Source organism: Phycodurus eques, chromosome 18 (genome assembly GCF_024500275.1).
Source record: "Phycodurus eques isolate BA_2022a chromosome 18, UOR_Pequ_1.1, whole genome shotgun sequence".
NCBI classification, from domain to species: domain Eukaryota; kingdom Metazoa; phylum Chordata; class Actinopteri; order Syngnathiformes; family Syngnathidae; genus Phycodurus; species Phycodurus eques.
This window is the reverse complement of record NC_084542.1, coordinates 18,590,401-18,615,368: the sequence shown is the minus strand read 5'-3', so window position 1 is coordinate 18,615,368 and position 24,968 is coordinate 18,590,401. Positions and strand designations below refer to the sequence as shown.

At 46.6% G+C, this 24,968-nt stretch overlaps 2 protein-coding genes across 4 annotated transcripts; both read left to right on the top strand.

The window, feature by feature from the left end:
• The first annotated feature begins 1,750 nt into the window (after positions 1-1,750).
• Positions 1,751-12,899, top strand: zc3h14 (zinc finger CCCH-type containing 14). 2 transcript variants are annotated; one of them, XM_061704730.1, is made up of 17 exons: positions 1,751-1,881; positions 2,161-2,203; positions 3,103-3,217; positions 3,291-3,331; positions 3,458-3,581; positions 6,400-6,703; positions 7,446-7,624; positions 7,830-7,930; positions 8,018-8,173; positions 9,078-9,152; positions 9,411-9,519; positions 9,689-9,867; positions 10,076-10,214; positions 10,553-10,692; positions 10,768-10,850; positions 11,463-11,569; positions 12,607-12,899. In XM_061704730.1, the coding sequence occupies exons 1-17, from the start codon at positions 1,846-1,848 to the stop codon at positions 12,608-12,610; spliced, it is 1,935 nt and encodes a 644-aa protein (XP_061560714.1). In that variant the 5' UTR covers positions 1,751-1,845; the 3' UTR covers positions 12,611-12,899. The 2 variants fall into 2 exon arrangements, with proteins under 2 accessions (XP_061560714.1, XP_061560715.1); XM_061704731.1 differs by lacking the exon at positions 8,018-8,173.
• A 2,390-nt stretch (positions 12,900-15,289) lies between these two features.
• Positions 15,290-24,026, top strand: batf (basic leucine zipper transcription factor, ATF-like). 2 transcript variants are annotated; one of them, XM_061704475.1, is made up of 3 exons: positions 15,290-15,676; positions 19,082-19,186; positions 23,496-24,026. In XM_061704475.1, exons 1-3 carry the CDS (start codon positions 15,614-15,616, stop codon positions 23,715-23,717), a joined length of 390 nt encoding a protein of 129 aa, XP_061560459.1. In that variant the 5' UTR covers positions 15,290-15,613; the 3' UTR covers positions 23,718-24,026. The 2 variants fall into 2 exon arrangements, with proteins under 2 accessions (XP_061560459.1, XP_061560460.1); XM_061704476.1 differs by lacking the exons at positions 15,290-15,676; positions 19,082-19,186 and adding an exon at positions 21,923-22,345.
• Positions 24,027-24,968: the final 942 nt, after the last annotated feature.

Genomic DNA, 24,968 nt, shown 5'->3' with positions numbered 1-24,968 from the left:
AGGCGAAAGACGGAGTGGCGCTGCAAGTGGCAGGTAGCAAAAGGACTCGCACTCAAGTAGAAGTGCAGATACTAATTCAACTCATGTATTTTAACTCATTTAAGTCATCAGATAAGTAAACACTAATGGAAAGTACAGATACCTGAACAATCTACTTAAGTAGAGTAACAAAGAGGATCAGAAACTCCTTCCTGCTTCTTCACTTTTTTTGCTTCTTTCATTTCTAACATCATGGTGGGTAATAAATACCTGTATGTAAGAACTGTTAAGAAAAACATCAAGAAGGTCACTTTATTAGAAGGCTTATGACCTCACAGTTCTGAGGACCGGGGTTCAATCCCCGCGGGGCCCCGCCTGTGTGGAGTTTGCATGTTCTCGCCGTGCCTGCGTGGCTTTTCTCCGGGCACTCCGCTTTCCTCCCACATCCCAAAAACATGCATTCATTGGAGACTCTGAATTGCCCGTAGGTGTGAATGTGAGTGCGAATGCTTGTTTGTTTCTATGTGGCCTGCGATGGGCTGGCAACCAGTTCAGGGGCGTACCCCGCCTCCTGCCCGACGACAGCTCGGATAACCCTAACCCTAACCGCGACCCGCGTGAGGAGAAGCGGCTCAGAAAATGGATGGATGGATGGATGGATGGATGGATGGATGGATGATGCCAGATGTCTCGTGTTGGCTTTGATGGGCGCAGACAAGCGGGCAAGCGGGCTCGCGTTAGACGGACGCTCGTCCAGACGGCCGGCCAGATCCTTCCCGCTGGTGAAAACCTGCAAAACGGGAAACCATCTTTGGGGCAGAACACGTGGAGATGAACTTTTCTTTCACTTTACATGACATACTATACACACTGCCATTCTACAGTACACTACATCACTGCAAACTACAACAATACACTTTGTAATGCAATCAACACTTTTTATTACGTTATTATTGTGTTGGATTTTTATTTGGACAGGCAGATTCCTCAAACTTGGTTTCTGTTTACCAGTCAGAGTATGAGATCATCGTCAATAAATTCGTGAAATTGAGCAGTTTCCCGAAATGACCCTATCTTTGTATTTCAGTGTTTCTTTCGCCATCTTGTGGCAAGTATAAGAAGTACAAGACATTCAAAGTTTCCGTGAATGACCAAACAACAGTTTTACCAAAATATAAAACTAAAATAAAAAATGTAAATCTTGGAAAGATTACATTATTACCAACTTCACGTTTCTCACTCAAGTTGAGTCACTGAGAACTACAGCGGGCAAAGTCAGCTTTGAGTCAAAATGTTGATAGATTTTTTTTTTTTTTTTAAACTCGTCAACGCACGACCAGCCTCTTCTTGGCGGACTTGGTTTAATTAATTAATTACAACTATTTGGAGTCTACTTTTTATAGTTCACTCACTGGCCATGACGAGATCTCAAGCTGGGTAACAATATGGCGCCCTCTCCTGTCGCTGTGCAGATTGTGCAGGGATCAACGTTCTGTTAGGACGCATTCAGGTCCGTCGTTACAACCACAATTACGGCCATGTGACCTCTTACACACTCGATAAATGAACTTGAAAGTCAATTAAGCTTTTCATGTATGAATACTAAATGCCCTCGTCGTTGAATCGTGATAAAAGCAAAAAAAAAAAGGAAAACTACAGTTGTTCATTAGAACTATTTGTACAGGCGTTAAAAAAAATTGTGTTTTCCCGCTTCATGGTTGAACCGAAACGCACCATTCCATTCCACCTCCACTCCTGCCGCCTTCCGCCATTCTCTGTGACGTCGTTCCGGTAGTTAGCGCTCGAAGCTAGCAGGTTGCTAACGTTGTAGCTCGTCTGCGTCCACTTTCACTCTAAAGTGCAGCCATGGAGATAGGGACGGAAATCAGCAAGAAAATAAGAGTGAGTAGCAAGAACATACGAGATGCGTGACAGCGAAGTTGCGGATTTAATTGGTAACTGTGGTGGCGACGTTGCTTAGCTTGCGGCATTAGTCGGTTGCCGGGCAAAATGGCAACAGGGCGTTCGGTTACAAGCCAATAAGTTGTCGATATGTACGTTGTGTTTCCAACGAGCTCAAGCACGACATTGGCGGCGCGTCGTGGCTCCGCCGCAGAAGAGGAAGGAAGGTCTTCATTGGGCGCAGCCTGGTAACCGGTTTGTGTTGCGCTCTGTTTGCAGGCTGCTATCAAAGGCAAGCTCCAAGAGCTCGGCGCCTACATCGGTAAGTCGGAGCGCCGTCCCGAACGCATTCGTACATGAAGTCAGAATCGCAGGCAAGTGGCTCGCGACTGTTGTTACACCGCGACCCACGTTTATGGAATTTAAGAACAATAAACATGGGTTGTTCACAAGTAGCCCTTGAAAACATAACGGCAGTACACGTGCTTACATCACAAACAGTCTTGGAGGAACGAATTCAGTTAGTCAACGCGCCGTAGTTTATCGCAAAGCTGCCAAACCGCAGTAGTTCGTCAAGTAGAAAATGGGTTTGCCATTTTTGCTCGCCCGATTGGGGGGGGTTTAGGTCGGGGGATGACGTCAGTCTTTGTCAACTTTTGTGATTAAGGGATATACAAATACATATGCGGAAAATATCGCAATCAAGTAAACTTTATTGACACAGCACTTTCCAAACAATGAAATGCAAGTCAAAGTGGTTTACACCACTACAATTAATCCACTCCATACACACATGCACACAGGTAAAAAATATCATCCATCCATTTTCGCGGGCTGCTGGAGTTTATCCCGCCGGCCGTCTTCGGGCGAGAGGCGGGGTACACCCTGAACCGGTCGCCGGCCAATCGCACATATAAACAAACAACTACTCGCGCTCACATTCACGCCTACGGGCAATTTAGAGTCTCCAATACACCTGTGAGGCAGATGTGCTAAGGGTTAGCCACTGTGCCGGCGTAAAAATATAAATATGGAAGTAAAATAGGAACGGTGGTAACAGATCGTGTCTCGTGCCCCATGATGTATTCTTACGGCAAATAGTTCCACACGTGTTGTCGTTAACCTCGTATGTCGGGACCACGGTAAACCGAGGGCCCGGTGTACACAATCGCACAACATCTTACCCAACGCTGCGCTTGACTTCCATTTGGGTCTTTACAGACGAGGAACTCCCGGATTACATCATGGTGATGGTCGCCAACAAGAAAACCTCCCAGCAGATGGCTGACGATCTCTCGCTTTTTCTGGGAAACAACACCGTCAAGTTCACAGCCTGGTATGACGACACTAATTGTTTGCTCTTCTGTGCGGCTTCTGTCGTTTTAATAACATCGCTTGATTCGTTTGAGGCTGCACGGCGTCCTGGACAAGTTAAGAACAGTTGCAGTGGGTAGGTCACACTCGATAACTTTCCCCCGCTCCTTGCGGGCATCCCATCATCTTGTCCGTATGGGAGACTTCAGCATAGGTTAACGTGGACTCGAGTCAAGTCACAATCCGGATTTATACATTGCAGAGCCCTCCTCCGCCAGACACGAGCCGCAGTCAATCGGCAGCTTGCCTGCCACGAGGACGGACGAGTTCAAGTCCAACCCTCGCTCTGACAGGACGGAATCGCGCAGGTCCGCCCACGACAGCAGGTGACTAAAATGCACAAATGAAAAAAAACGCTCAACTTTACAGGGTACCTTGACTTCTATTTGTGTTGCCGGCCAAAATGTTAGTTATGAGCCAGCTCCTGACGTGCTCTCAGCTGTTTATTAACCATGATGAACAGCCAAACGCACAAATACAAAATGAGAAGCCTCGCAAGGAGCTGCCGTAGGCCGCAACTCACGTCCAAAAGCTCTCACGCACACGGAGGCTATGTTCACACTGCAGGTCAATTCCGGAATTCCCCCCCCCCCCCAATATCCGACCCGGGCCTCTTTCGTATGTGGACATAAATCGGTTATGTATCCCACGCGAGTGCAGTCGGACCGCTCTAACACGTCATCAAAAGGCGACAAATGTCACAATTGTTCGCCGAAACGGACGCGCCACGAAATGATAACGGCGGACGAAGCAGCAGAAAAGAAGATGCTTCAGAACGGATAAAGAGAAGAAAATGTTGGCTTCGGTTGCACAAAGTCCTCCAAATCGCCACAAACGCGTCACGACGAGACCTCTGCGAGGGGCCGCGCCGCATCGACAAGCCGCCTCGCTTTTGTTTTTGTAACGTGAACCACTGCATGAAAAGATCGGCTTTAACCCAAAAAAAATCTGAATTACGCATCATGCCCCGCAGTGTGAACGGAGCCTAATTGGCCAACCGGACTCCAGGTTCTGACATCATCAGAATCAGAATCAGAATCATCTTTATTTGCCAAGTATGTCCAAACACACAAGGAATTTGTCTCCGGTAGTTGGAGCCGCTCTAGTACAACAGACAGTCAATTTACAGAACACTTTGGGGACATAAAGACATTGACAAAAAAACAATTGTGCAAAAAGATGCAGAGTCCTCTAGCACTTAGAGCAGTTCGAACGACTAATATTGCAATAGTCCGGCGCAATGACCGTTGTGCAAAGGGCGCTGAGACTTCAAGGAGTGGATGCGGTTTCGAGTGACGAGTAGTGCGATCATCTGGGACAAAGTTGGTTGTGCAAATGTTACAGATACTCCTCAGTCAGTGTGCAAATGGAGCAGATGCTACTCTGGCATGAGCGGCCAGTATATGCAAATAGTGCAGAATGGCGAGACAACTACAGTGAGTGCACGAGTAATCCATAATTGGCCCCACAGAAATGTGACAACGAACTCAAGTCAAAAAATTGCCAGCTTATTGTAATGGAATTATAGGTTAGGTGTTTAAGAAGTTGATCGCAAGAGGGAAGAAGCTGTTGGAATGTCTACTAGTTCTAGTTTGCGTTGAACATTTCTTTAGTCAGCTGGTTTCTAGCTCGATTATACAGGGCCCTGTCCCCGCTCTGATATGCATCTTCCTTAGCTTGGCGAAGCTGCTTAAGTTTAGCAGTGAACCACGGCTTGTGGTTGTTGAATGTGCGAAATGACTTTGTTGGTACACACACATCTTCACAGAAACTAATATAGGATGTGACAGTGTCCGTATATTCATCCAGGCTGCCGGCTGAATTTTCAAAGACACTCCAGTCTGTGCAGGTCTAAACAGCTTTGAAGTTCCATCTTGGCTTCATTGGTCCACTTTTTGACTGTTTTCACTGTAGGCTTCGCACATTTAAGTTCTCGCTTGTACGTCGGTATTAAGTGAATTAAGCAGTGATCGGACGAGCCCAGGGCTGCACGAGGTATAGCACGGTATGCGTTTTTTACCGTAGTGTAGCGGTGGTCTAAAGTATTATTTTCCCTGGTAGGACAGTCGATGTGCCGCTTGTATTTAGGGAGTTCGTGGTTGAGTTTAGCTTTGTTAAAGTCCCCGAGAATAATGAGGGGTGAGTCCGGGTGTTTTTTTTTCAATTTCGTTGACTTGTTCGGCGAGCGTTAGCAATGCGGCGTTCGTGTTAGCTTGCGGTGTAATATAGACTCCAGCCAGTATAAACGATGCAAACTCACGTGGCGAGTAGACTGGTTTACAGTTCAAAAACAGCGACTCCAAATGCGGGCTGCAGTGTGTGCTGAGCACCGTGACGTCCGTACACCATTTTTCGTTGATATGGAGGCATATCCCGCCGCCCTTCGTTTTCCCCGATGATTCCGTGTCGCGGTCCGCTCGATGAATGTTGAAGCCGGGAAGCGCGACGGCGCCATCGGGTACGGCGTCGCAAAGCCGGGTCTCCGTGAAGCGCATGGCCGCGGAACGTCCGAAGTCTTTACCGGTCTTTAACAGAAGATGAAGCTCGTCCATTTTGTTGGGTAGGGAGCGTACATTCGCGAGGTGGATCGACGGGAACGCCAATCTGTGTCCTCTCTTGCGGAGTTTCACCTGAATGCCGGCTCGTTTTCCTCTGTGGCGCCGCTTCCGCCTCCGTGCGCCGAAAACCGCGGACGCCTCTCCGGTGAGTAACTCGGGGGAAAAAACTGAGCGGATTTTCGAAAGTTGGTGACAGAAAGTCCGGAGTAGCCTCCTTGATGGTTAGCAGGTCTCCCCTTGTGTAAGTGAGTCGTGTAAGGTCTCCAAAGACGGACAAAAAACACAAAAACAAAGACAATACTAGAGAGCGCGTTACCGAGGCAACCACACTGGTAGGCGCCATCTTCTCATCTCATGCAATAGGCCACGCCCCTTAAAGGCACACATCCAATACAAATCTCACATTATGTACGGTTAGTACATTTCATAAAACCAGTTTATTTCTTGCCGTCGTCTTTTATTCAGTGCTATTTTTCTCGGTGAACTGATTGACTGCCAGCTGTTTTCGACGCGCAGACTTCCCGTATTGCCTGCAGCAGTTTCCACCTTGACTCTCGAGTCCGTCTGTCGCCGTATTTGCCGACAGGAGGCCCAGCGCCGATTTGGGCTCGTCCCGCCTGACGTCCGCCGTCAAGCCCCTCGTGGAGCTCCTCCCCTCCGAGGCGGTCATCGACATCAAGCCGGAGACGGACGACGACTTCGGCGAGGACCCCGCCGAGGCGGCCGCCGCACCGAGAGGCGCGCGGGGCGCCGCCGGTCGGCCGTCCGTGGAGCTCTACAGGCCGGGCCAGAGCAAGCTGAGCAACGCGTCGCGTTCCGCAGAAGGTTCCTTGCACGGGCGGCATCAAGACGGCGGGAGCGGCAGAACCTCCAAGGGCGGGTCCGTCAAGGTACGAGAATTGGTTGGCGATGATTTGCGAAGACTGTCCGTGTGCTCGTAAATTAGGAAGATCAACGAGAGGGTTGCATAAGCACATGACGTGAGAGTCAAATAAAATGTGCTCTGATCTGCTCATGTGGCATCTTTAAAGCTGTACTTCAAAATGGAGAGTGCTGCTTTATTTTGAAATTCATCTTTTATTTTGTGCAATAGATAAGCGTCGTACCATACTTTTCTCCGTTTTGCTTGCTAGCGGCTGTCGCCGACGAAACGGGTTGGCAAGTGAACAATTCTGCCAATCCCACTCACTAAATCAAATGTTAAATTATTGTCAAGGCTTATAATGAATTATGTAAACTTTAGTTTCGACTGTCGTACCGCAGGAGGACGTTATACAAGGTTAAAAAAAATGTTTTGTTGACGTGGCGTCTGAATAAAGTGCTGCTTTACTGCTAATTAAATATTAATTATTGTACTGTATGCATAGGAACAACAAAAATGAGTTTAAAAAAAAACATGGTACAGTTTGACGTGTGAAGCTGGGGGTTACTTCATTGCCAATGAAACATTACTTATTGGCAAACAAATGAATAAAAATGTTGGTACAACTAAAGACAATAGAAGTAAATGCCTTACTCCTCATAGATGGCTGATGTTTTATAGAGTTGAGTAAATAAATGCTCCCGGCCGCTGGATGAGGACGACAACGATCAGTTGAAAAGACTGTTAAGAATGTTGTCGATGGTCTTCAGGAGGAGTTGTCACGGAAACGCAAGGCGCCCGCGGTGAGCTCGGTGGTGCAAGTGAACCGCGACTCGGACGAGGAAAGCGACGACATGGACGACGACAGCGAGGAGGAGGACGAGGACGCGAGCTACGCGGGCCGAGGCCTGTCCAGTCGGGTGTCGCTACCGTCCAAACCGGAACGAAAGTCAGTTTGCTTTTCCATTCGTTTCGCTCTCTTGTGCCTTTTACACTTGTCACCGGTTTGCTACGCAAAGTGTGGGATTTTGAAATCTCAAATGCGTAGGAACCCTGTTATCACGATGAGCCGGCGAGCGTGTCGTGCTCGCCGCACCTTACGCGGTGCGAGCGTGCCCGCGGCCTTTACGTTGATTGCCCTTCTCTTGTTTCAGGCCGACCCTCCCGCCGGCCAAGCAGGCCAACAGGAATCTGATCCTGAAGGCCATCTCCGAGGCGCAGGACTCCATCAACAAGACGACCGCCTTCCCGATAGGTAGGTCCCCCGTCGTGCCCTCGTCGACCCTTCTGCTTTTCACGTCTTCACGTCACCTGACTGCCGTCTCGCCCCGCCCGCCCCCAGCGCCGCAGAGGCGGACGGTTCCCGTGGCCCCGCGAGCCCGCTCGGCCCGAGCCGACCAGATGACGGCCGCCGTCCAGCTGGTGCGCCGGCACCTGCGCGGCGAGGCCGGCGGGGGGCCGGGGTACACGCCCGAAGAGCGGCCCGGCAGTGCTCTCGGTATCTGCTTCCAGTCATGTCCTGCATGCAGTCAACCGCCGTGTATTTGGGGCTCGGCATTTGTGAATTCACATTCGCAGATTTTTCTGGGGTGTGCTGCGGACGGACAATTTTCTGTTATTCACGGAAAAAGTGAACCGTTTGCTGATTTTGTGGTAACTATTACTTTGGCACCATCTTGTGGCATCTTGGTGTCATGTAACAATATTGAAGTAAGTTGAGGAGTTTGGTTTGGACAAAAATAGACCTTTCCCGCCATCTTGTAACATCTTGCTGTCAAAGTATTTTGTTGCAGCGAGTTGAACTCCGCAACTCCCTCATTTGGACAGAATTACTGCTTCGCTGCCATCTTGTGGCATCTACAAGCAAGGGACTCGAACCCGCGCCGTCTGTCTCCAAAGCCCGAAATTTTCCAGAGGAGCTTTACCGCTGCCGTTTAAACCATTATTGGTCTGATTTTCATGTCAGACTAAGAAAAAAGGTCTAATTGTAAACATCTGGTTTCAGCTTTATAGTTGCTTGCCCTGCAAAGGATTTTCCATTCTGACTTTGCAAAAGTCTTTGTTTTATGAGCCTTTTTTCGCAGTTGGCAATATGACTTGTTGAACAAGAATGTAAAATGTGTGTGAAGTATCAATGACTCTGCAGCAACCAATTGTGTTCCATTCCATCCTGTTTTGGGTAATGGTCTTGATGAGGGTGCTTATTTGTTTTATTTTTTTTAAGCATGTGAGTGAATATGATACCAACCCCCAGAATCATTCTGGCACCTCCCGTCTGTTTCCATCCGCCGTTAATCAGGAAGTCGCCAAATGCAAAAATCTCTGAATAGTTTTCCCATTCATGAATCGTTGGCGCTCGGTTGCTCGCTGGAAATGTGAAAGTAACGAACGTTTCCCATCAGCTCCAGCCAGATCTGCGGCTTCAAATGCGCCGTCAGACTTAGCGCAGCGCAACAATGGAGACAAGAGTGATGATTGTGAGTATTATTTTTAAACTAAATCAGTTGTACTCGGGTCAGCATTATGGTGTCGCGGTTATCCCCATCTGCCCCACAATTGAGAGGGTCCGGGTTTAAAAGCTCGCATGTTTTCCCTGTGCTTGAAAACGTGCGCGTACAGGTCAGCGAACACACTAAATTGTCCAAAGGTGAGAATGTGTGCGTGTGTGACGCTTATTAGCCTGGCAACCAGTCCATTGAGTTGTTGCAGAAGCGTTGTTCGTGTTTTCTGCGCAGCGGGCGGCGGGACGAAGCGGTTCGACACGCGCTCCTTCATCGTGAGTCGCCCGCAGCCGGACGGCAAGCGGGGGGACGAGGCCGCTCTACCGCGCACCGTGCAAGCCAGGTGCGCTCGCCGCCGTCCGTTTTTTTCTCGTTAGTTTTGCCTTTTCTGAAAACCATTTGTTGCTTTGGCATGCACACGATATCCAATAAATGTGTTTCCGCTTGCCATTTATTTTGATAATAGAAAGACGTACGTAGCCTTAGATTTGAGTCTTGTCATTTGCAACCAGCAAGGAGAAGGAGCTCTCCTCCAGCCCCAAGTTCATCGTGACGCTGGAGGGGGTCCCGAGCCCGCCGGGAAACCCGGCGGAGTCGGACGTGGAGCTGGACGACGTCAGGCCGCCCTCCAAGCCTGTCAAATCCAAAGTCGGCGTCCTTCAAAGACTGCAAGGGGCCCTGTCGCTGGGAGGTTGAGAAATAAGCTTCATTCGTGTCAGATCTGTTTTTAAAAAAAAAAATAAAATACAAATAAATAAATCAGCTTGTTGATTAATTTGACTTTCAAAGTAGTATGCTGATTAAGGTTGTTGCTCATTTAGCTACATTAGAAGAATAAATGATGTTACCGTTACCTGATCACAAGAATGAGTTGTTTTGCCTCACGCGTCTTTGATCAGCGGACGCCACGGAAGCGGAGATGCTCGACGTCGACTCGGCGCCTTTGAAGAAGCAGAAAGTGATGGAGCGCTGCAAGTTCTGGCCGGTGTGCAAGAGCGGAGACGAGTGTGCCTATCATCACCCGACCAGGGCGTGCAAGTGCGTGATTTCGCTAATCCGAACACCCGACCCCTTTTTCGCAGGGCACGCATCCTCCAGGCTCGGCTGCTACAAGTACAAAGCTGCGGTATATAGAGACCATATCTAAACTTTTTGTTCAATCGTTTCACCTCTCCCACATAGTCGACAGTTATTAAACAAACTTCAACATATGACAAAGCTCTTGACTCACTGTCACAGTCAGGAAAATTGGGAGACCATCATATAAAATGATTGAGGAAAAGAAAGAAAAGCATGGCTTAGATGACTTTGATGTAGCAGCAGTTGCCTGTATGTTTTTGTTTTCTTCTGCTTCAAACGCTGCATTTGTGCCGCAGGACGTTCCCCACGTGCAAGTTCGGCGACAAATGCCGTTTCATCCACCCCAACTGTAAATACGACGGCAGGTGCAGCAAGCCCGACTGTCCGTACACCCACGTGAGCCGCAGGGGCGCCGTGGCCCCGCCCGCTCGGCCAGGTGCTGCGCCCAAATGTTTCGGAAACCCCCGTCGTCGTCTGTCCCTAACGCAAAAGCCCTTTCCCCTCCCAACAGTCGCACCACCAGCGCAAACAGTGAGCACGTGCCGCTTCTTCCCACAGTGCAAGAAGATGGACTGCCCTTTTTATCATCCTAAGGTAACACTTTCTTTGATGGGGCATGCTCATGAGCGCCTGTTACAAACTATTTGTCTTATTTAGAAACACTGATTGGCTTTATTGTCCTGTGTGCAAGTGACATGTGAGTTTGTTTGGAATAATACCTGAAATCTCATCAGTGTCCAAAAATGGTTTCTCCAACTTTCATTAAGACAAGTTTGTTGCAATACAGAGTAACAGAAAACATGTTTTGTTGGGGGGCAAGCTTTTGTGGTCATTTTCACTCTTCCTTATGAGCTTTTCCGGTGTGGCAGTAAGTTCCGTTACCTGATCTATGATTATCATGACACATCAGAAAAAACAAGCACGATTGTGGATGCGCACTGATCTGAAGTCTCTGCCTTTCGATGGGTTACTTACACTTTTTACTGAAAATGTTGGTTGAACTCAACTTTGTGTTCCACTTTTGGGTGTAGCAGTTCATGCTCTTGTTGTCATAGAAACACGGCAGCACTCGTTGCCATAGCCTGCTTTATTATTGTGCCCGAAAATCTGCTTTCCTGCCATGTTTTGTCTGAGCACCGAACAAACAAGCCCCTGCTGTGCGGTCAGATTTTTAGTTTGGTTTTGTCCCCCCCCATCTCCCGGCAGCCATGTCACTTCGCCGGCCAGTGTAACCGAGACGGCTGCACCTTCTTCCACCCCAGCGCGTCTGTGCCTCCCAGACACGCCCTGAAGTGGACCAAGACACAGAGCAGGTGACCGACCACCTTTATCGAATAAAGACGCTGTCGGTTGGAAACCTCGTATGTCCAAATATGCTTAATTTGAAAAAAGAATCACATTACAAATCCGTACTATTAATGTCCCCACATCATCTGTTATTTTTACACATTATGAAAAAATGTAAAGGGCAGAAAATAGCTTGAGAACAAATCTATGAACTTTCTGTCTTCCCTCACTGCGGGTGCTGTGCGGCATTATGTCACCTCAAGATCGAAAGTCTGGATTATTTATTTTTTTGACAATAAGTGAGAATAGTTATGTTAGATCCATTTCAATAAGCCTGTTTGGTTAAAAGAAAAATGGACTCGTAATCCTTCAGAATCAAAATCCTTATTTGCCAAGTGAGTTGTAAAAACACTATGGAGAGTCACTGGCAATGAACGGTTATTGATAATGTGCTAATACTGATACTTTATTTTTTTGTTTTTGACAATTGTGCAAATGATGCAGAGTCCTCAGGCAATTTAGAGCTGCTTGTAATGACTAAAAGTGCAATAATCCGCTCCAGTGACAATTGTGCAAATTGTGCAGATAGTTCTCAAGCACGAGTGGCCAGTATTGGTCAACAACAGATATGCAAATACTACAGTGAGTGTGCGAATAATGTAGACGTGTCCCGACAGAGATGTGACGACAATTTCAAGACAAAATCGACAGCATGTTACGATGGAATTGTAAGTTAACTGTTTTAAGACGTTAATGGCAAGAGGGAAGAAACTGTTCGGTGCAGAAGAAAGAGGTCAGCCACGAAGGTAGGTGCGTGCAGATTGATTTCTGCCCGTTAGACTGCGTAGTCGGCTCATTGTTTTATTTATTGCATCCTTTAAGGCCTAGGGGCCTTCGAGAAAGTTTGGGAAGATGAGGTAACCAGAGTTTGTATGCTTTGGTCAAGTATTAAAACAAGGTGGCCTTTTTTTTTTAGTTTCCTGAAAAGTGATTTTCTTCACCCAACAGCGGCGATTTGTATCAAAGCTTTTTAAGCGCTAACACAGCTGTTTCTGTCTCTCAGCTAATGAAGTCTCGACTTCAGTTTGTGACGACCGCAGATGTCCCGTCAAGACCTTCGATGGATTTTATTTGGTGTTTTTTTTTTTTTTTAATTGTTTCTCTTATTCATCTGTGGCGTTGTGAGTAGCATTTTTAAAAGAAGAGTTTTGCAAGTCGCTGTTTTGTTTTGTTTTTTGGGCCAAAGCTGTCAGACTATTAAAATACTTAATGCAAAAAAACACAACCTCTGCTTTCTTATCTCAGCTCAACTTTTATGTTCTTCTATTTAGATAACATCACGTATGATGATGGTGCAATGTTGCTTTTAGTTATTAGTGTTCATAAATTGAACAATGGGGAAAAAAGAGCATTCTGTGTATTTTCCCACCTCAATAGAAGGGGATCAACACACTTGATTTATTTTATTTTATTTTATTTTTCAAAAGCCATTTTTGTTCTCTACGTAGTTAATGGCATAGTTAGTTTGAATGTGTACGTTTAGGAATCCTAATTTGAATCAAACGAAATGTGCTACCTGTTGTTGATACTCTTTAGTGACAGGTGCTTACCGTTTGAACTTCTCCACAGATTTCAACTTGAAGAACAAACGGACATGTGAGTTTGTGTGTGTATAGTAACATACTGTATATAACAATAATTTATATAATGGAGATTTTACCACCAGAATGTAGCAATTTGCAAGCGTCCAAAGAAAATTAGTGCGGATGTCCACCCTAAATTGTTTGTATTTTTTTAAACAAAATTTATTGAATAGTGAATTATTTATAGTTGTAAACAATTCATCATTTAAAATTAAATGCATGATAAAAGGGATTGTATATATATATATTAAAATGTTCAGAAATGTAAGTTGTACATTTAAAACAAAAATCATAATCCTTATGCACTACTGCTGTTTTCGTGGCGCTCCTTTAGACTTTTGGACGTTGTGATGGGCAGCAGCACCCGTGGTCGCCGAGGAGACAGGCGAGCAAATCTGCCTAGCAACAAAAAGCGTACCGGGAAAACCTACGACAAGCAAACAAATGGTTTTTTTTTTTTTCAGTTGTAAAAGGGTTCTAAAAGAATTATGCAGACTGTTTACTGATTGTTGTAGTTTGGCAGACAATGTAGAGGGTTAAAAAAAAGTGTCGAAACGGGGGCCCTTTTGCCTTGTGACGTCACGATACACGTCGACACTCGCTCTGACGTCACAACGCGCCTCAGCCTGTTGGGGTATATCGACACAACCCCAAACCCAAGTTTCGGTCGTCGTCTTAGTTGGGATCGGCGGTAGAACCCTGGTATCGATGGTTTACAAGATGGTGTCAAACTGGGGGACCGGTGCCCCCGATCCGGCCCGCCACATCGTTTTATGTGGCCCGCGAGAGCAAAGCATGTGCAGTGACGTTTGTGTTTCTTGCTCAAATACCAAAATTACAAACTGTGTTCACTTTTTAAAACATTGACATATTGCGAGCATTTTTTTGGTTACCAATTCCCCTTTTAAAACAACTTTGAATAATACTGTAGTTGAGCAGCTGTTACTGGCTTCTGTCAATTTGTGTCTATGTAATAATATGAGTCAGTCATTCCTTCATTCATACGGGGTCACCGGTGAAACCGCAGCTACGACCAAAATGAGTTCGAAAGGCCTGGTTTGCGAACATGAAAATGAGTACCGACATTTGCTCGGCGACAAATCAAATACAAATACAAAGGCCTTCGCTGCAGTTGGCCTACAGAGGGCGCCAAACGGAATCATCGTCCAACATTTTGGCGTTGGAGGCTCCCGATCACATTAGAGGCACAAACGGACTGCGCTCGTTTCCGAATGATTTGCTGACTTTTTGGGGTTGCACCTACAAACTCTTTGTGCGCGCCCCTCTGCAAGGGGTTTCCCCGGCGTGTGAGAAGTGACATGATGAACAGCACCGTTGTGCGTTCAATGAAAATAGGACACATCTTGAGCAGCCATTTTATTCTACGTTGTAAAGGTTCATTTCAAAACTGAGCTGGCTCCACTTGTAATCCCTTTGTCCGGCACCCAATGTTTGGATTGTTCCCTGCCTCTGTGCGTGTCATCCGCTTTCCTCGAGTATATTGGGAAAAGACTGCCCGTGCCCAAGCGTTAAAAAAAAACCTGGGATGGTTGAACATGTTTTTGTGTGGGAGGACCGTTTTTTCTGCCAAGCAGAGCTGTTTTGCTCCCGATCTTTTTCTTTTTTGTCAAGGGAAAAAAAGTGTTCTTGCTGCGCCAAATGCTAGCGAGCTGTGAAAAAAATGACGAACTCGCATTCATGATCAAGAGTGACCTGCGGTTTTAGGCCAGATTCCACCACAATTGAGTACTTCATAGTCCTCAGTCCTTGCGCACAATTACGTCGAATTGCCTTGAAAACAACAACAACTCCGAATGGACTTTCCTCAAATGCAGGCCTCGCAAATTGGTTGCAGGTTCCTTTGGGGAACCCTGATGAGAACAAGTTGGACACTCGGGAATGAGTCCGGAGTCAACCTGACGTGCATGTGGAAGCCGAAGTTTCAAAACGTCCTCATCTTGAATAGAAAAGCCAAAACATATGAACGAGTCCGGGAGGCCCGTCGAGGCCCGCTGCCGGCTTTCGGCCCTCCATCCTCCGGCATTAAGTGCACAGTTTCTGTTTTTTCAAAAAGAGGAAGGGGAATCTCCCACGTGCGATTTTCGCAATATTGCAATTCACAACAGAAAGCTACTTTCTTAACGCGCGCGCGTCTTGTTTTTCGGGGCTTTTCACTATTACCTGTTCAAGTTTCCACCACTCCTACTCTTCTTCAACTTACCACCTCGTCTTTTACCAGAAGCCGCATCAGAAGCTTCTAATTGGGCTGAGAGAGAGAGAGAGAGAGAGAGGGAGGAGCGACGGAAAAGAGGCAAGAAAGACTCGTCAAGTGCTGCGGCGCTCCAAACTCTCGCCCTCCTGTCGCACGCAGCGAAAGTCGGAGAAGAAAGCAGAAGTGGCGTCGTGAGGCTGCAGCTGCCGGCGGCCATGGCGCAGGGCTCGGACAGCAACGACGCCGGCTACCGCTCGCCGTCACCTGGGGGCCGGCAGGTAGGCGCGCGCGTGCCGTCGCCGTCGCTCCCGTGTGCGAATTTATCACTCGGGCCGACCGGCCTTTGTCAAAGGCAAAAGTGCGAATGACACGAGAGTTGTCGGGAACACTTTGCGTGGCGAGTGCCGGTGCCGCAGAGTCATCCGATATTCCCCTCGGATGGGTTTTTACGCATGGACTTTTTTGTCTTGATGAAGATTTGTACTTCCGAGTTGTTGTTGTTCTAACTTGAAAGGAAATGTTGTTCACTGAAGTCATCGAGCTGCTATTACCCGCAGACACAATGTTGTCAGCCACATGGTGACATTCCACACTGTCTGTCATACAACGTTGCAACAGTCGCACATCAGGGAAAAGTACTTGTTCTTTACTTTATTACTCAGTTTTAGGACCATTTTTACTCAGAAAATTACGTAATATGGGATTCGATTTAACGACCCTAAAAACCTTCCAGTGTTCAGCTGACGTTTTAGGGCGCATTTGAAAAAGCCCGCGTGTCAAAAGTACTCCAAGAAAAACACCGTCATCCATTGGATGCTCGCTAAGAGGAAATCTTTCACGTTTTGCGGGTTGTTCAACCTTGGACGTCTAAAGTCAAAGACAACGGACGCTGGTTGACTTCCAAAGTCTTTACATTTCAAATGACATTTCTCCCAATATTTGCAAGAAGGTATCACTGTACTTGGGGGAGAAATGTGATTGGAATTGTGGCCATCTTGATGAACTGCACCGGTGACGGTTCGGTTCATTGTTTCACACAACCTCAACAAACTCAAATAAAGAACGCTTACGGAGAGAATGTTTCGGTTCAACTCCGAAGTGGGCCACTTTTCTGGGGGCGTTCAAGTTGTTGAACGAATTCAACTGTCGCCATCCTAAAAGCTTCACGAACTGTTCAGGCCATTTTTTGATGCAACATTTCTCACTCGTAGTGTATTCAATTAAGCATAGGTCAAACATGATTTGCAAATCATTGTATTCTGTTTTGATTTACGTTGAACGCGACGTGCCAACATAATTGGAATCGGGGTTGTAATAAAAAGCAAAAACCGGTTTCGAAAAAAATCGAATTGCTGTACGCACTGTACTCGTGATTGATGTCAGAATCTGGTTGGCCGATTAGTCTGCGTGTGAGTGTTTGGGCGTGAGCCGTGGCATACGGCAGCTCCTCGCAAGTCTTATCGTTTTGTATTTGGATTTGTCCTGTTCAAGAAACGATGAGGCGACCGTGGCTCCCCTTGCCTACGTGCCAGGGCATCACAGTACCTTAACCGCTCCATTTGATGATTGTTTTTTTTCCCGCCAGCTGACCCGAGCGACGGCGTATCCGAAGCTTGCTCATAACTCAAGTTTTGTCTCGCGACGCGAAGCAAAGCAAAAATTACAAAATCGAGATGACCGCTTGTAACTTGAGAAGGTTGGGGTACTTTCGAGTCCGCTTCGATTGGAATGACATCGTTTAAAAGGGGAGCATCATCGGCACATGATGATGTTGAAGTCCCGCGTTCTCGTTTTGGGGAACGGAGGTCAAAACGAGTCTGTGACCCAGTTGAAATTGGACATTTTTGGGCTTTGTCAATTGGATGCAAAAACCCCTCGAACACCAAAAGCGCTTTTGCGATCGCTGACATTGTGACGTAGTTACGCTAATTCATGTTCAAGTCGCCGCCCACGGCGTTTCTGGGTTTGAAGCCGGCGAGTCTCAGCCGTAAAAAATGCAGTCTACAGTAGAAGTATTTACAACAATACTTAACTCCATTTCTAATTCATGATGTAACGGCGGTGGATGAAATAGCGACGCTCGCATTCATTGTCACCAACGACGATCGTCGCAGCAGGTTCGATTCGCAGGAATGGGAGCGGATGATGAGTCGTTCCCTCGGCACGTTCCGCACGCCCTCTTTCCGCTCACGTTCTCGGTTTGCGGGCCAACGATCCAACGCTTTGCTCAATTGTGCTTCGCCGTCAAAGTAAAACATCGAAGGACGACGTTTGGGTGCCCCGAGCGTCTCGACTCCAAGAGACACCCGTACGGACCCATCGGAGCGAAGTTGTTTTCCATCTTCAAATTGGGGAAGATGAGCGATCCAGTCAGAGCAAAGCTCATTTGGAGAATTTTGGCAGTCTCAAATGCAAGGTGGAAAAGACCAACTGGAATCGCTCAAAAAAAAAAAAAAAAAAGGACATCCTGAGCATTTCCAACCCAAATGATCTTGCGCACCCGAAAACAGGACATCAAAGATTATGAAAAATCAAACCGAAAACGGGATGACACGGGATGTTGGGATCGGACGCTTATAGGCTTCGGTCTTTTGAGACTTGTCTTAAAAGTCCGGCGTTTCTTCCTGAAAAGCGAACGCTGAATGAAATGATTACGTTTTGACTGCTTCCTCATCCAGACCGAGGGCGTGAGAGCGTGCGGTTTATTGAACAGGCCGGACCTGCGCAGCGGAGGCTTTCGGTTAGGCCCAGCTCACGCCCTCTTTCCCGTCCCCGTAACGGCTCATCTCCACTTTCACAGAAACGCGGCGCTCGGTCGACACGTGACTCAACTCGCTAACGACGTGGCCGGGCGGAGGGGGCGCGTCGCGCTCGTCTACAACCGCACGCAGCGCGGTCGGAAGCTGATTATCTCGACGGCGGGATGACCCGACTTTTGAAATACAAGCCGTCGTTCAGTTCTTCTGCTTTGACTTATAAGAAAGAATACATGTAGGATTTCGAGTATTCTGTAGAATGACAAATATTAGTGCTGTACCGACGAGTCGAAATGTCACAATGGACAGAACAGCCGTCTGTTTTATCCTGGCTAAGGCGGGCACACCCGAAGGAGCAGCACAATAGCTATGCAACTGATGCACTGTGACAAAAACTTTTGAACTCTATTTCATGATGTCATTACTGTATGTTTTGCTGAACTATGAGACAGAGGACCGTTTTCCTCATTAAAAAAAAGAAGGCTGGAACAGATTCATGACATTTGCGTTCATTGATTTGTGAATTTTAAGTTATGAGAAAGTTCACGGAACAAATCAAAGTCGAATCTCAAGGCAGGACTTGTGTATGGAAAACGGATGGCTGGATGATTGTGACGGACAACGTTGCGCGTAAACCGAATCTCAGTTCTTGTGTGCGCTTTGCAAAGTTTGTCTGCGCTCGCGTGTGTGGGCAACATTGCAGAAATGCAAATTAGCTTCGCCGAAGAGTCCAAATGTTCTATATGGTGGTGAGTGCGAATTCTCGTTTGTCTATGTGTCCTACCCAAAAAAACCCAAATGCAAACATGAACATTTGTGAAGAGGAAAGCACGCATTTGCGGGGATTGCTTCGGCAGTTCCAGATCCACTTTTGCTGTGGGGGCTTTCCGCCGCCTTTTCTGATTTTCCGTTTTTGTGTGAGCGCAGAGCTCGTCGGACGACGTGAAGAAGGTGATGCGGCGCGAGAAGAACCGCATCGCGGCGCAGAAGAGCCGAATGCGGCAAACTCAGAAGGCTGACAGCCTCCACCTGGTGAGACAAAGAGGTTTGCCTTTCAAAGTTGTCGCCTGGGATCAGTGAGAGGAAGTCACAAAGTACAAATACTCTGTGAATGTCCTTAGACTTTTCAGGTATACTGTACTTTATATTTACCTTTAGTGTTGACGTTTCAAAACGGATATCTGTACTTTGTATGCCTTACTTTGTCAAAATAAGTTGACTTTTTTTCAACCTGATGATACGACGTGAAACAAAACCCCCCCAAAAAACCAGAGACAGCAGCGCCAACGGAGGAACGTGAAGCGGGCAGCATTGACGACATTGACGCAACAGATAGTCCCCATATTTGGCCGCGTTGAAGAGAATTGTTTGATGGAGTCGGCTACAGGAACAATCGGTGGCGAATGTGAAAAAACGCATGGGCGCAGGACTGAACTAACAATGATTATAATAATCGATGAATCAGATAAAAACATTTTGAAATTTCCATCCCTTCATTCAAAAACAGGACATGAGTTCAAATTCAAAGAAATTATGATTTAGTTACCGATTTGGTCTGTAACCAAAATCTTGATCATTGTTTGTTCAAGTAAAATCAGATGTTTGCAAATGTCATATTTTGAAAAACCACAAAGATAATCAGACAATATTTACTTTGGAGAGGCTGAATTTCCCAGGATTTGTGCAATTTTAGCTTCAACAATGTCTCGAAATGGTTCATCGATTCTCCAAATAATCCATTTCTTCTCGATTCATTGTTGCCCCTCTACATACAAGTAAGCGTTTTCAGTTATCCATTCACAGTTAGTTAGCGCAGCTGGCCACAGGACTGATTTGTGGAGAACAACAACACAAAGGCAAGTTGCATCATTTGTTATGAGTTTATTTTTCAACAAGTCACAATGTTAGCAAAGCTTTGGGAACACGTTCTCAGAGCATAAAAGCCTGAGCCAACGCTAGCTCGGTAGCTAGCTTTTGGTTTCAAAAAAAACAACAAAAAAACGTTTTTTTTCCATTGTGCCAAGTTATGCTGTATATACAGTCTTTGATAGTACAAATGCATTTTGACTTTTGTACTTAACTACGTCTCAGACTGTAAACTTTGACTTCACTTTTCGACTTTAGACTTTACAGAAGTATCTGTACTTCTACTAAAATGGAGAGTGACATTTTTTGCCACCTCTGCCTAGGATAGGCGAACCCAGCTAACCTGACAAGCGCTGTGGAAAAGGAATGGATGGATGGATGTTAGCATGCCACTCGTCGAAAGATGTGGTCTTCAATGTTCTAGCGATGTTCTTCTCCCCCCCCCCCCCCCCCCCCCCTCAATTTACATAATGCTACCTGACCATGTGGCGATGTGTCATGGCTTCTGTCGAGCGCCACGCTTGGACGCCGCTCGCAATGTTTGCTCGAATAAATTAGCACGTGTGGGCATTAGCCAGTATCCAGCACCTCCCTTGCAAACTGAAACTGAGTGAGAGGATGAGAGAACTCCAGGATTCTACTGAGTTCACTGCTTTTCTTCGGCCCAACAGTAGATTAGCAAGACGTACGGCACGTCGGCATTTAGCGCACAAAAATCAAGCGTCATTTATTTAATGATATCGTTTTGTGTGTTATATGGGTTGAACCGACTCGTCTACTGTCGGGGGAGGTGGGGGGGAACTGCACCCGGGGATGGCGGGGAGAGTGAGCTTGTATTCGGAGGCGGAAGGCAAACCGGTGCGCACGCAGCGAGTTGACGACGAAAAGAAAATATCCATTACGTAATTGATCCGTCGACTCGACTATCATCACCTTACTGTCGACTATAAAGAATCGAAAGTCGTTCAACATGTTTTAATGTTGACGATGATGGGCTGCTAATGCCAGGATATTACATCTACTCAGGAGCGCCCCCTTGAGAAAGGTTGCGCAATGGCTAGGTAGTATTTAGCATGCAAGTCCGGCTACATACGTGCGCTGCATACACAATAGGCGCGCTAAAAACATCAACAATGCTCGTGGAAAGTAATAACCAAAAATACATTGAGTTGAGGGGAAACATGCTATTGGCTCATCCAAAACAATCCAAAATAATACAATAAACAGAGTGCCACAGTAGCGATGTTAAAAATGAAATCAAATTAAGGAAAAGAAACAAAAACATTGAAAGCAGATCATCGGAGCTCAACACGCTAACGTCGGAAAGAAAGCTAAATAACAAAATACGGGAAAATAAAGTGAACAAAACAAATATAATGTATAAATGGAGCAAAATGTGACAATGCTAATGGGAATATTAAAATGACATAAAAACCATTTTAAAAAAGGAAAATACGGGAAACGAAACACACAACATGCAGACAGAAACATTTTTTAAAAAACGAAACTTTACTGTATGAAAGCGCTTTATAAAAAAGTTGGATTGATTGATCCACAAAATAATCAGAGCAGCAATGATTCTGGCTAAAAATGTTTTTTAGAAATGTTAAATAAACTACATATGAAACACACAAAAATAACCAGAGAGCAACAAATAAATAAAAGAATAACAATTAAAAATAGCAACTCTCGTGGAGTTACACTTGACATTTTAAAAAATAAATAGAAATAATATAATCTATTATGAAATAGTTTTACACATTGCTATTTCTACCTTTTCCATGTTATGACTAAACGTGATAAAGCCGACATTCGTTTTTGTTCTCACTGATGAAGTGTTTCGGCGATCGGACTGCAGCAAGATGCAGGCGCCTCCTTTTCAACGTAGCCCCGAGTCTTCGGCGCGGAGGGAGTGGGCCCGCAGAGTCCTCGCTGCGGTTTGACTTTCGTCCTCTCACCACATAAACAGGAAGGTGTAGTTTCCCTCTCGATGACACCGTCGCGACTTCCTGTCAGCTCTGGAGTATTTTCTTTTGAAAGAGCGCGTCGCGTCATGGGGCGGCCGCAGGGGAGGGAGGAGGGCAGCGACTTCTGGTAAAGGCGCACGCGGCGCGCGGCCCGCGGCCCGCTATTCGGTTAGGTGACGCACACGCCGGGGATTTGCCCGCAGCTTGTGCCGACCCGCAGATGAGCGATAAAACGCTTCGGTGTGACGATGACCTTTTTTACTACGACCTCAGTGGAAGATTTCCCCCCCCCCGCTACTCCCACTTGGCGACCTCTTCCGGCCACTTCGCTCTACTCGCTTCACATCAAAGCTCATCAGTGAGTCACCTGAGCGGGTTTTTTGTTTTCTTTTTTAAACGTTCCTGTGGGAAATGTGCAAATGTTGGGTGATTTTTAACCTTTTCGTCCTGGTTGCAAGTGATACAAACTGCTCTCATCCACCAACAGAGCAATCAAATGCAAAAAAAACAAGTATCATACAAATATACTACGTAGTAAAACCCAAGACAAGAATCGTTTCAACTTTTATAAAAAAAAAAAAAAAAAATCGATTCTCCTTATTGATTGACCCTACTTTTTAATTTAACAATACGTGGTGCCTTGAGACGCAAGTGACCGGGTTTCGGGGGTTTTCCAGCGAGGAGCCGAGTTTTTGCTTTGACTTGACTAAATGTGAGTGGCAGTGAACTCAACTGACTTGACGACAGGCAGCTGTTTGTAAACAATTGTTCCTAAAAGAGGCTTCGAGCTGTTTGTTGCCACTCCCGGCTGAGGGTTACTGTCTCAATGTTGTTGCTTTCCCCTTATCAGGACAGTTCTCGTGGTCGTAGGTGACGCTTCTTCACTCATAGCAGAAAACGTGCGTGTGCATGTGCAGATAACGGCTCTACCCATCACTCGCGGTGCCGCGAAACGTGTTTAGGGTTGCGAAACCCGTCGGAAACGTTCCATTGAAATGAACGGGAATTTATGGGCATAAAGGAGAAAAACCAGGGATCGCGGCATCGAAGGTTGGCCGCGACCTCATTCATCGCCGTGGACATTTGTCTTATTTGATTTGACATTTACTGCCACCGTCGCATATGGATGGCAAGTATCTCTTTCAACGGGTAAGCATGGAAGAGGGTCTCGCCCAGCTTGTCTGCAAAATGAATAAGCCGCTGTAATAACTAACAGATGCCCGCGGCTGGCAGCGTTGCATCGCTTTGGATTTGAGATCAGCACAGGTTTTGAGTCGACGATGGAGATCAGGCGGTAAAGTTTGGCTTCTGACGTCGATTATGAGGCAGAGAAATGCCGACACGCTGGAGGCCGGACAGGTTTAGGCACCTCACGCGCACACAGAGTGTGTGCTGCATTTAAGTGTGCTATAAACAGTATGTGTCGCGATAGGCAGTACAAAGTTTGTGTCACCGTTGTTTCACGTGTGACCGACAGCTGACCGATCCCTGCTGCTTTTGTTCCCCAGGAAAGCGAGAGCCTGGAGAGAGAGAACGCTGCGCTAAGGAAGGAGGTGAAGCAGCTGAAGGAGGAGGCCAAGTACCTGTCGTCGGTGCTGAGCAGCCACGAGCCCCTGTGCGCGGGCCTCACCCCGACCACCCCGGACCTCCCGTACCCGCCTCACCACCACCACCGCCGCCACCAGACCGCCTACCACCAACACATCGCCGTGCCACACTACCAGCACTAACCCCACCCACCCAGCCTCTCACAGACGCACTCGGAGCTGACCTGGAGGATGACCATAGATCAGATTGCGTCACCTTCCATGAGAACAGTTTATTCCCCGAGCGGTCACAATATTAGGTACACCTGAACAACCCCAGAAGGGTCGGCAGTCAATCGCAAGTGGCGGTCGGGAACTGAGGTCCCTTTCTAGAGCGCTTCGGATGGTGTTCCACAAGGCTCTCTGTACAGGATGCATACATTTTGACATTATACTCTACATAAGTTTAACGATTGCTTGCCCCTACAGTACAAAAAAAAAAAAAAAAAGAAACACGGTGTTCCACAAGGCTCAATATTAGGTCCACTTTGTCAAATTGACTTGCCATTCCAGTTGGAATGTTTGATAAGATTGTGGTGATATTGTATTACCGTTGTAGGACGTAACTGCTGTAAACCAAGGACTTTCTAGAGAGATTCAGATGGTGTTCCACAAGACTACAGATTTCTATTATACTCTGTACATAAAGTGCACAATTGCTGACCATTGCTCACCCTAACAGTAGAAAACGCGGTGTTCCACAAAGCTCTATCTTCGGTCCAGTCTACATGTCAAAATGACTTGGCATTCCAGTAGGAAAGGTAGATACGATTCAGGTCGTAGTACTCTAAAGCAAGGACCTCTGCATCTGACTGCAGTCAGTGTCCCGTCTGGCTGGTTTCTGCTCAAAAGGCAAAGACAGATAAATGCCGGGTCGCCTCCTGTTGACGGTTCCGATGCGGGAGTCTCGTCGGTTCTCTTGTCTAGACGAGGCGACTAATGCTGTCATCAAAATGTGCAGGTGTACCTAATCTTGCGTGTGCTGTTTATACGCCAACTCCGATGAGCCACCAAGCGGTCTTTGTTTACACTGCGACAAAGAACCATTGATTGCAGATGATTCATTTGTAAAATGTTTTTTAAAAAAAAATTTTTTTTGGGGGGTGGGGTTGTCATGAAGCCTGTCTGTTACACTTTTAGTTTTTTCTGTGTAAATGTAGATCTCAAAACTCAGGAGATTTTTTTTTTCCCGACCAATTTGATTGTTTGACAAAGCGAATGTAAAGTCGAGCCAAAGTTTGACGAAAGGAAATATTTATTAAATGTTGGAATGCCTTTATGATATCCTATCCAGCCATCCATTTTGACAGCGCCCGACGAACGAGCATTCACACTCACATGCAAAGTTTTCAAGATAGCGTTTATAGTTCGGCTTTTGAAGCATGGGTGAACGTT

What these genes read in the sequence shown, in the direction of transcription:
- batf (XM_061704475.1), top strand. Translation starts at nt 15,614, where the DNA reads ATGGCGCAGGGCTCGGACAGCAACGACGCCGGCTACCGCTCGCCGTCA. An exon ending in CGTCACCTGGGGGCCGGCAG is followed by an intron (nt 15,677 to 19,081) that starts GTAGGCGCGCGC and finishes GTGTGAGCGCAG; the next exon opens with AGCTCGTCGGACGACGTGAA. An exon ending in AGGCTGACAGCCTCCACCTG is followed by an intron (nt 19,187 to 23,495) that starts GTGAGACAAAGA and finishes TTTGTTCCCCAG; the next exon opens with GAAAGCGAGAGCCTGGAGAG.
- zc3h14 (XM_061704730.1), top strand. Translation starts at nt 1,846, where the DNA reads ATGGAGATAGGGACGGAAATCAGCAAGAAAATAAGA. An exon ending in AGAGCTCGGCGCCTACATCG is followed by an intron (nt 2,204 to 3,102) that starts GTAAGTCGGAGC and finishes GGGTCTTTACAG; the next exon opens with ACGAGGAACTCCCGGATTAC. An exon ending in GGCCCCGCCCGCTCGGCCAG is followed by an intron (nt 10,693 to 10,767) that starts GTGCTGCGCCCA and finishes CCCTCCCAACAG; the next exon opens with TCGCACCACCAGCGCAAACA.